Genomic DNA, 10,734 nt, shown 5'->3' with positions numbered 1-10,734 from the left:
CCCAGAGCTCTCCACAGGTGATTGGTGGCCTCGTCTGTCCAATCACGGGCCGCGTTTTACAGCAAAGTTGTTAACCCCCAACAGTAGCACTTTGGATGCCACCTCTCTAGTTTCAGCCTGCTTTACATCGACAGGAAAACAGACTTTTCATCGACCGATAAACGCTGTTTGACGAGGTGAAAATAAAGCGGACAGTGGCTCTTCCTGCCAGCACACCGGCTCACCGTTCGCTTTTTAATCTAAGACCAACTAGAAGAACTAGCTGCGGCTAACGTTAATGTTAGTTGGCTCCTTCGCTGGCTAGCTACGTCGTGTTGCCTGGCGTTTTTTTTTTAACTTCTGACTTGCAGAAATGTTGCCCATCTGTCTCGAAATCCCCGACGTGTGCTGAACGATCGACTTGGTGAGTATTTCCTTAAAATGTTTTTTTAACTTGAATCGATGGTCGGCAGAAAGGCCCACCGTGAATAGTGTTTCTGGCATCAGATGATTTCATACACGCAATCAAATTCCTGGCTGGTCAGCTGGATGCAATTCAGCACTAAAAGCACAAGTTCCTGATCAGTTTGGCAGCTCTCGAAGCAAGGAGATTGTGATATCAATCGATGTTGGCAAAGGGGATGTTTTTCATTGTATAAAACAAAAATGTAGTTCACTGGTTGTTACAGTAAAATTTGAATGTCGGAAAGCTGAGCTAGCTAACAGGGGGAGAAAACACCAGCAGCAGGCGGAGGTGAACAGACGGTGAGACCTTCAAAGACATTTTTGTCAGTATATCCGATTGGGTTTTTTTTTTTTTCATCCTGTAACATTGTTGGATCATAGGCTTAGGGTGTGTGGCTAAACAGTGCCAGGTTGTTCCTGTGGTCTGTCAGGGAATTGCTCGGCCCTGGCCTGCATGGGTCTGGATCCCTCATATCCCCTGCATTATCTGCTCTGTAAGCCACAGCTAGCCTCCTTCACCAAACACCCACCTCTCCCTACATGGTCTCAAAAAGGGGGCAGACTTCACTAACTGATTAGTCCTCCCTGTAAAGATGAAGTGTGGAGGACCTGCACCCAGCCGGAGATAGAGCTGCCTCATGGTGACCAGCAGTGGTTTCATCACTCTCATCAGTTAATAATTATTGATACAAGTCTGCTCAGGACACCAGATTTGATGGGTTTACCATACCAAGTTGACCAGGTGAGATGGAAATCAGAAAAGTACAATAAATTGGGTCTCCTGTGCCTTCCTGTGATTGTGTAAACTCTTTGGTATTATGGGACAAACCCCACCCTCATGGGACATTTGTAGGCTGGCACAGAGTATTATGTGAAGTATGAGAGGACTGTTTGTTAGGTTGTCATGGTCTGTTTACGTGTTTTTACTAAGCTTTTACAAGCTTACATCTCAAGGTCACAAACATTAAGACTGAAATATGTCACTCCAGCTCTTGTTTTTGCATTATCATAGGCTACAGAGGCCCTCACTGCAGGCTCATGTCCTTTTTCTAATTAACAGGCTGCTAATTATATACACATTGAAGAATATTTAAAAGCATTCATCTACAATACAGCGTAACGTCAGTGTAACTGAAGCGGTGAATAAACCTCTAAAATAGGAAGATCAATTTAATCACTGCATTATATAGTGCTTGCAACGCTACATAATTTAGCAGACATGTTGATTCTTAGTGTTTTTAACAAACAAACATTCACATGATGAAGCTATATTCTATAACGATGAGAATTTTCTTTGAGGAATCACTAAATATGGACAAAAACATTGACAAATGTCAATAGATAAATGAAAGCAGCTTGTTATGTGGACCCAAGATAAATATTTAAATACAAATTCCTACCCTGGAGATTAATTTGCCTCAGCGCACGTGGTCGTAATACTGCTTTGCATCATGGAACTTCTTCCTGGTAATAAATGCAGATGAATTTGTTGGGTTCTCTGTGAGAGCGCTCACTATGCAGCCCAGCACAGGTTCCTCTGGAGACAGGTTACAGTTGAGTTGTTAGAAAATGTACGATCTAAGATTTAACTTCAGATACAGAGACCTCACGAGGCATTCAGGTGCAGCGTTGACCCCTGTCACTGCAAGTGACCCCCTTCACATTACGCTTCATGATAAAAAAAATTCATATCATGACAGTGGCAATGTTCCAACTTGTTGACGTAATGGCGTCACACCATCACGCTCAGCAACAACAAGCATGGCTGACAGGGAAAATAACATTGCCACTGGCTCCACGGTGGGGGGGTTGGCTCCAAAAAGGGAGACGACTTAAGCTCTCACCTTTGAGGAGAGCTCAACAGCTGTTGAGACTTCTCAACCAAGCAGACAAACTACATTGGCTCAGCAAAGCATCGCTGAATCTTTGTACTCTGTATTTTGTCGCATCGTCAAGAATATCATTATCGCAGAAATACCCTGCAACAATATTATTTTAGGGCCATATCGCCCACCCCTAGTTACCATGTTCACCATCTTTGTTTGGTGTGCTAGCATGCTAGCATTTATTAATTAGCATTAAACACATTTACAGGTGTAGCTGATAGGAATGTCATTAGTTGTGCAGGTATTTGGTCTTCAGTGTCTTGCACAATTTTGATCTGACATGGCGCTAGATGACAAGTTAAGGGATCACCAGAGTTATCACAATTAATCTGTTCAATGGTTGAAATTTCATTCAAAACCGGAAATGCTGCAGCGCCTCATTGGCAGAGGTTGAAATGTGTCACACATGACCAAAAACACAGACGGGACCTTCACTGCAACTAATCTGCCTTCTGCCTTCTCCCCTCGGGTTTTTGCGACATTGTCATGAGCAGAAGCAAACAGCTTTTGTGCACCTCTAACATTGGTACTTGTATGATGCCAAAACGAAGGAAGAATGCTTCGAGTTTGTGTGACAATCGAGTCACTTCCTGGCGGTTGCTAACAAAATAAATCTGCCTAATAGGAGTTGGTTATATATGAGAGTCCCTTTGGCGATACCCATGAACACAGTCAGGTGTGGAGGGCCAGACCAGGCAGCTCTGCTGACAATTGTGATCAGGTGGTGGACAAATGTTTTGTCTTTGCCCCACCCAGTCAACCTTCTCCTGCATCTCTTTTTAAGGAACAAGTGAAAACCTTTGAGTGTTGTTGTAAGTGGACTTGCAACCCCCTTGTTTTTTTTTTTTTTGTCTCTGTCATCATTTCTTTCTTTTAGAGCTTAGTGTTCCTATAGACTGTTGCAAAGTCCAATGTTTTGACAAAATGTCTTTGTTGCTCTTGTCAGTCGGCCCCCAGATCCCAATGATGCAGTCAGTGGATTTAATGATGGAAAGAGAACCTCAGTTCCCCTGGGTGGACCCTGGCTAACCCCAATGTCATCAACAGGTAAGGTGGTTTAATGGTTGTATTATTCTGCCCTTGAGAAACTTTATTGACACTCTAAATGTCTTTGGCTCTTTGTTGTGTAGCATGCTGTGTAGCATGCTAATCGAGGGCCCATCAGTTCCTAATTCCCCCAAATCAATGGGGTCATGGTAAAAGTTGATGTTAAAGCCTGCTGGAAGGACTACAGCACTGTGAGATAAGCACGGTGCTAGCATTGTCAGGGTTAAGGGTTTGACACAGCTGGAATCACGCACACACGCACGCACACACACACACACACACACACACACACACACACACACACATACACATACACACACATACACACACGCTCGTAGAGCTGCACAGTGATTTGGATAGAAATTTTCAGAAAATGGTGGGTGCAGTGTGTCTTTGAACTGCATGTTGGTGTGCTGAAAGTCAGATCGTTTGCCTGTCAGGCCAGAAGAGGGCGACGTTGTGCTTGTGGTGAACATGTTGCCATGAAGACTTTCACCTGGGAGAATTTTTTTTTTTAAGTGGGCTGTTGTGCGCTTACCAGTGATAGAAGAGCTTCAGTGTATCTGAGTAGTTAAGTCTGTGGTATTTTAGGTGTTGGCTTGTAGTTGATAATGTGTAATTTATAACACTAACCCCTGTTCAGGGGTTTGTTCCCTCAGTTTTGCACTAAAGCATTAAAAAACTGCCATATAATAAATCTTCAGTGTATATTAGTATTTTACCAAAACTGAATAGTTTTAAATGAAAAAAGAAAATTACATATTCTGAGTTTCTTATTTGAGACTTTTTTGTACCACTTGTATTTTATTGTTGTTGTAGTGTATTTCCTAAATTCCTGTTTTATGAAACCAGGCGTCACCCATTTTAATACCAATGCATGAGGAAAAGGAGAAGTTGTACAACGGAATAAACTTGAGTTTGGATTTATCATGATTTGAGAGCTCTGGTTAAAAACAATCTTGGATAATGATGGTACGGATAATAAATATTAAAACATGGACTACAGTCTGCACAGTCAATAATTCTTAATGGCAAACACCAGTTTATCACTGCTGCAAATTTTACACCTTTTTCAGGCCGTTAATTATAACTTTTTTTCATTACACGTGAATCAGTTTTCATTAACAAAGTGATTTATTTTGTCGTATATTAATGTTATCTCATAAGTGAATGTATTGTCTATTTTTCCTTTTTTCTGTCCTAATTTTGCATTTTATTTAGATGCTACGTGAATATATAATTCATTATTTAATTATTTATTTTATTTCTCGCATTATACATTTCGGCCATGCTTAATGTTTATTTCAATAATTTATGTGTATGTGTGGAGAGGAGTTAGTTTGCAAGAAATGCCCCCTTCCCCCCACCCCGCAACGCGCAAGCGCTCGGGATCGTGTGGGAATGGTCGGTCCGCGAACTGGGGGTTGGACCGCTCCGAGCGAAACAGAGCAAAAGAGTTTTAAATGTCCGCCATGTTGTCCATGGCGCACTGAACCAACGATAGGGAGCGGAGCGTCGGAAAAAAACAGTCCGAGAGAGAGCGACCAAGATCCGGGCCTTCCCCCGGCTCCGTTGGCGACGCCCTAAATACAAGCTACAACCCTTCGAACGTTAGAGTAGAGAATAACCGCACAGAAACATCCATGAAAGCTCCACTCGGTACCGTTGTGAATATTAGGAGATCCGATAGATTTATATTGCATCTCGAATTGTGAAAAATGAGTAAATTGTCGTTTCGGGCGCGGGCGCTGGACGCTTCCAAGCCACTACCCGTCTTCCGTTGTGAGGATTTACCCGACCTACACGAATATGCATCCATTAACCGGGCCGTGCCGCAGATGCCTACGGGGATGGAGAAAGAAGAGGAATCGGTATGGTTTTACCATTCGGAAATGTGAAACTATATGCTTTGGTTTATTTTTTTATTTTAAAATGATCACAGGCGTCCCTCTTTTTTTCTGCGCAAGCTTTCACAAAATGGCCGCCAATTTTCTCAGGAGAAACACGACGGATTTCTGTTGCAAATGGAATCTACATGGGACGTGAGCGAATGTTTTGGTAAAGCGGGGGTACATTATGTCGTTATAGGATAAAATTGTCCGGTTTGGCCGCCTTATTTATGCGTGAGGTGATTTTCTGAGTACAAAGGAGTCATGTGACTTCAGCAATTCCGACATTTTGTCTTGTCTGTCAGGATGGGGCCTTGTGTTGGCGTAATTGCAAAGGACCAGGGCAAGGGGGAGCTAGTGATTTCAGATTATATGTACCATCTGTGCTACTTCCAGACAGAAATGTCAACACTGCTGCCATTCATTGAGAAAAAAACTCGTTGTCGGTCGTCTTGAACAGGATATGCTGTATATTTTTGTGTGTGTTTTTGCTCACATCACTTTGGGCGCGAACATAATTTCGCCCCCTTAGTGCAGTTTCTCACAGTTATGTACAGTTGGCTATTAGCACTCTTATCAAGTCAAGATCTTGTCTGCACATGATTCAGCTCTTCACGTTTATTTGTATGATGCCTGTGGTGGTGTACTCCACTGTATATGTGTATATAATGCAGCTGTTGTCATTGGTTTATTGCAATGCCTTAAGCATTGTTTGAACAGAAAGTGCATGCGTTAGTCCTGCTGTGCAGCTGTCAGAGAGGTATATTGTTTAATCTCCCAGTTTTATGTTGCTATCCTCCTCACATGTTAACCTCAGTCAAGGGACAGGGTGGATTTTCAGTCACGCTGTCGTCACTGTTATAATAATCTCTGGTTTCCCAGTGTTGACATTTGATTTTCCAGGCGAGAACATTAAACCCCATCTATGAACCAAATTCTGGAGCACTTGTAAATTTTGTAATAAAAAAATGTGAAGAGGTCTGCCAGTTATTTTGGCAGATAAGTGCCTAACCTTTAGTGGAACCCCAAAAGATTTGGCAATATGTTAGCAAGAGAAAGTGATTTTTCAGGTGAGGTGGACAAACTGAGGCAGGTAGATTGCAACCGGCGCTTGGTTGGGTTGGTTATTTGTGGGGTATAGGGGGGTTGTCTAAAATCCAAATGCACTCCAGGGGAATTTTATTGTTTGTGCTTCTGTTCTTCATGTCCTGTAATGGACTACTTATTCTGAGGCCAACCAGCAAGATATCAGTGTTTTGTAGCCGACCCCGCAGTCTTGACTGATGTCTGAATATAAGGGAAAGTAAATGGTGAACATTACTACAGGCGTCCGTGCTGGATACTGTTATTATTCAATGAAATTGTGCTGCAGCCTGTCTCCCTGCTCCTGCGGAGGCTCGGTGTCAGGGGTTCAGTGTGTCAGATGGCACAGCAGGCTGGCAGACCAGCGGCACGTGGTGCTCAGGAAGAGATCAGGGCAGCAGCAGCAGCAGGAGGAGAAGGGGGGGGGGGGGGGGGGGGGGGGGTCGCTGGCACTTCAAAGTCTGTGCTCCGCTCAGCTGGAGTGCTCGGTTATGTAACAGTCATATTATTATAAGAGGTAGGCCAAGGCCTGCTGCATGCCAACCACTCAGTGTTTGGTCTCTTATGAATGTTTGCATCAGGTGCTGGATGGAAATATGCTTTGAGTAATTGTACTGTTGCTCATGCTCTTTATAACTGTAATCTTAGTTGTATGGGCCTCCACGGGGGTTGCATCCCTGATTTCTGCACTCTTTGTTGACCCACTGAGCTCGCCACCACCTCAACCGCGCCGACTACTCACTCAGTGTCCAGTGGTCTGCAGGGTGAATGTGTGGTGTCCCTGTACTTCTGACTCTCTGCTAATAGAGGGCTTTTAACGGTGGGCTGTTGAACTTAGACCACAGAGCAGCTTGTAGGTTTTTCTGTATGCCACAATTAGCCATCGATGTTCGAACGAGACGACACACTTGCTTTCTTTGTTGCTGCTGGACTTTTTTCAAACACCGTCGCTCAGTCCAGCATGCGGTCTTGTAATTTACAGGCGGTGTGTGTGTCTGTGTCTGTGTCGCACGGTTTGCCTGCAGAGCGAAACTCCCTCAGCACGTGCGGCTTGTTTGTTTTGGGCCAGACACTTGGTCTTGTGTTTACATTTGGGTGAAAGTGAGGTCAGTGTCTGTGGCCCTGGTGGGAACCCGCAGGCATCTGTTGTGTTTGCTTCTTTGCCAGACACAGTTCTTGGACACACACACACGCTCACGCAGACACTAATACACACACTCTGGCAGGCCAGAGTGTGACCTTGCTGTCACCTGTCCAAAGGCTGCGGCCTACATGCTGTGAAATTGAAAGTTGTCTTTGTCAGCTGTTTTCCCCCCTTTTCCTTTCACTGTTGACAAATTTTGTATTGACGTGTACGTGGGCAGCGTGGGAAATTAACACCAGCCTCCAGGCAGGTTCTTGAATCCAACTCTACAGCAAGATTGCCAGTTAGGAAAGCCTCAGCCAGAGCAATCTGAGAATGACTTGTGAATTTAGGAATTTTCCAGTCATTATCCCATGGATGGAAGACTGCATTTTCTGTGATTAATGGGCTTCACTGCATTATTATGCAATAGTAGACCTACCCTCGATTTACAAAAAACTTATTTTACCTCTGTCCTATTGTACCAGACACATTAATTTGAGGAATGGAAAGTTTCTCAACTCATAGGTCACTTGTTTTACAAACTGCTGGGCAGAGTTAGAATCAAGCCACAACCAAACCCGCAGTCTGCTGTTAATTTCCCAGCCCACTTATGCTGGGTGTGAAAAACCATCCTCTCCCATGCAGTGCATTAAAGTGCTTTGTACTGTATGCATCCCTCGACAGCCCTGCCTGACCGTCCCCTGCGGCTGTCCGTCATGTTAAGTGGCATTTACAGTGTCTGGGACAGTAGCTGTCAGAGGCGAGACTGGCGTAGGTGGAGGAGGCTCTGGCTGCCTCAGCAGACTTGACAGTGATCGATGTGGTCATTTTAGAAGGCTATTTCTGGACTCGCGTATGTGTGAGAAAGCGAGACCGAGGGAAAGATTGTGTCTATGTGAGGGCACCGGCTAATGCTCTGTATTCTGACTGTTCACCTCAATCTAAGTCTATTTATTCTCCAGCAAATAGCCACGGCCGGGAAAGTAAACAAACACGTTGCTTTATTAGGTTTGGCCGCTGATGTATTTTTGCTCAAGGTCATTTGATTTTTATGAGTTCTTCCCTCATTGTGTTGAAGCCAGAGGAAGTTAATGCGGGGGGTGTAGACGTTCGCTGGGGGAATGCTATGGTGGGAATCAGGAGCATGAAGGCAATCCAAGAATACATGCACAGAGGGAGTCATAGAGCGTTCTGCAAGCACTGTCTGCTCATTTAACTCCAGCTGGCTATTTGGTATATTTTTGATTCTGATAACATAGTTTTGATTGATAAGTTGAGATTCGCAATGCTTGTACATTTTACAACTGCTAGCCTCCACTTCAAAACAATGCGTGCATGATGAGAAACGTTCCAATCTGTACCGGTCCCACCCCCACATGCTCTGTATTAATATTTGTGTGCATACGCTCAGCTGAGAGGTTCTGTCCTGCTGAGTGGAGCTCGTCTTCGGTGTTTGACAAATACGAGCGAAGTATTTAATGACAAAACGCACAAAGGGTTGCATTGATCGCACAGACGGGGGCATCCTCATTAGATGAGCTGCCTCAGAAAACACGGGCAGCAGCAACTTGACTACATTATAAAGTCCTCTGAAAGTGTTGCATTTTCAGTATACACCACACAGATGTGCATGGCTTTAATGAATTAATCATTGATCTTTATTTACACCCTAAGATGCAGTGCAAACACACAAAAACAGGCAGTGTTGTCAGACAACAGGTCTGTGTCATACGAGGAATATGTAGGCTGTGCCTCAGCCTCATACTGTAAGTTTGCACTTTAAAATGTCCTAGAATGCTTTTGTGTTGATGTTCTAAATATTATGGATTGTCTTGTAATATGCAGAGGCATGTTCAAGTTTGTTTTTCCACACCACTTTTTCTTCATGGTTTACATTTTTGGTTATCCTGTCATTGACTAATTTTCCTTTATAGCCATTGACTAAATGTTTACATTCAGGTAGACAAAGTCTAAAAATATTTGTCTCTAAAATATGCAATAATCAAAAGTAGTGTATATGATGAAATAGTGGAGTTAAAATGTGTCAGAGTCTTAAATTGTGACTCTTATGTTGAGAATTTTTCTCTGGCAGGAATGTCTGGCAGCTTTTTCCCACTGGCTGGCTCCTTAATATCCCTGTGGAAAACCCTGCGGTCACAGCAGATGCTACGAATAGGTTAAATGTGTAAGAGGTCTGAGTTGTGTATGCGGACGCCTTCGGGAAGTGGTGAGACAAAGTTCCTCAGCTGAGGGAGTAGCTGCATCCTCAGAACAGATCGCCAGAGCACATGGTGCTTGTAAATGTAAAATATAATCACTAGCCTTGGGTGCAACAGACTGCAGAAAATCGTTAGACCCAGAAGTCCAAATGGTGTTGATGAACGTAGTGCTCTGGGTGCCGGTAAAATAGATTTAATACAGTCGACTGAAACTGTAACAGATGATTACAAATACTGTGATGGTATGCTGAAGGTCACACTTTATAAAGTTTACTCTCGGCAGAAACATGCTGATTAGAACCTTTGAAAATGAAGCTTTTCCCAAACTATGGACAATCATTTGAAAATGTAGTAAAATTATGTTGTATGTGCGTACAGCCACGTTGTTTCGTGTAATGAGAGCATTACCTTGATCATTCGACATGTAATCGAAAGTTAACACATAATGTTTCTGGCACAAAGATGGCTAAAATAATTTGATGTGTTCATGTTTTTCAGTCTTGGCTAGTAGATGTAAAAGCTGTTTTTCCTCGCCTCATTGCAGTAGATTGCAAGAAATAATACATGACTATTGACTGTATAGAATAGTAAACCCTGCACTCAATGCAGTACAATGCTGCAAGGTCTCAGTGAAAGTGTCAAGGACCCTCTGGTTAAAAACCTTGATGCATTTAAAAGCTTGCCAATTTCTGACATAACAAAGGCTCAAATTGATGCATGTTCACCAGTAATCAACTTCAGTTTTTCCAGAGGTCTTTGTAAGAAGTCACGCACTTGCCTGATTATACCCAGTGAGAACAGTTTGCTGTCCTTGTGTTCCCATTCTAATCAGCAGTCAGACTTTTCTTCTGGCCATCATGTGGTGCCAGGGGAAGTTTATATTCATGCAAACTCCAGATGACTTGAAGCACTAACATGTAGAAATGACCTACGAAACTAGCAAAAATGTAAAATGCTCGGTCGAAGCATGACCAGACCCCAAACAGTTCTGCAGAATGTGCATGTAAATGATAATGTTGAGACTGGACTCAGGACATAGC

General features: G+C 43.3%; 1 protein-coding gene across 3 annotated transcripts in view; it reads left to right on the top strand.

Annotated features, from left to right (window-relative positions):
- The first annotated feature begins 91 nt into the window (after positions 1 to 91).
- LOC121614764 (enhancer of polycomb homolog 1-like) overlaps positions 92 to 10,734 on the top strand; it is a 30,300-nt gene continuing 19,657 nt past the window's right edge. For 2 of the 3 annotated variants that reach the window (XM_041948819.1, XM_041948818.1), the window contains exon 1: positions 4,858 to 5,248. In XM_041948819.1, coding sequence (XP_041804753.1) covers positions 5,096 to 5,248 — 153 coding nt within the window. In that variant the 5' untranslated portion in view covers positions 4,858 to 5,095. Of the gene's footprint in view, positions 404 to 3,276; positions 3,378 to 4,857; positions 5,249 to 10,734 lie in introns of those variants that run through there. The other variant, XM_041948820.1, reaches the window with a different exon arrangement.

This window comes from Chelmon rostratus, chromosome 12 (assembly GCF_017976325.1).
Source record: "Chelmon rostratus isolate fCheRos1 chromosome 12, fCheRos1.pri, whole genome shotgun sequence".
Classification (NCBI taxonomy): Eukaryota; Metazoa; Chordata; class Actinopteri; order Chaetodontiformes; family Chaetodontidae; genus Chelmon; species Chelmon rostratus.
This window is presented reverse-complemented; position numbering and strand designations above follow the sequence as displayed.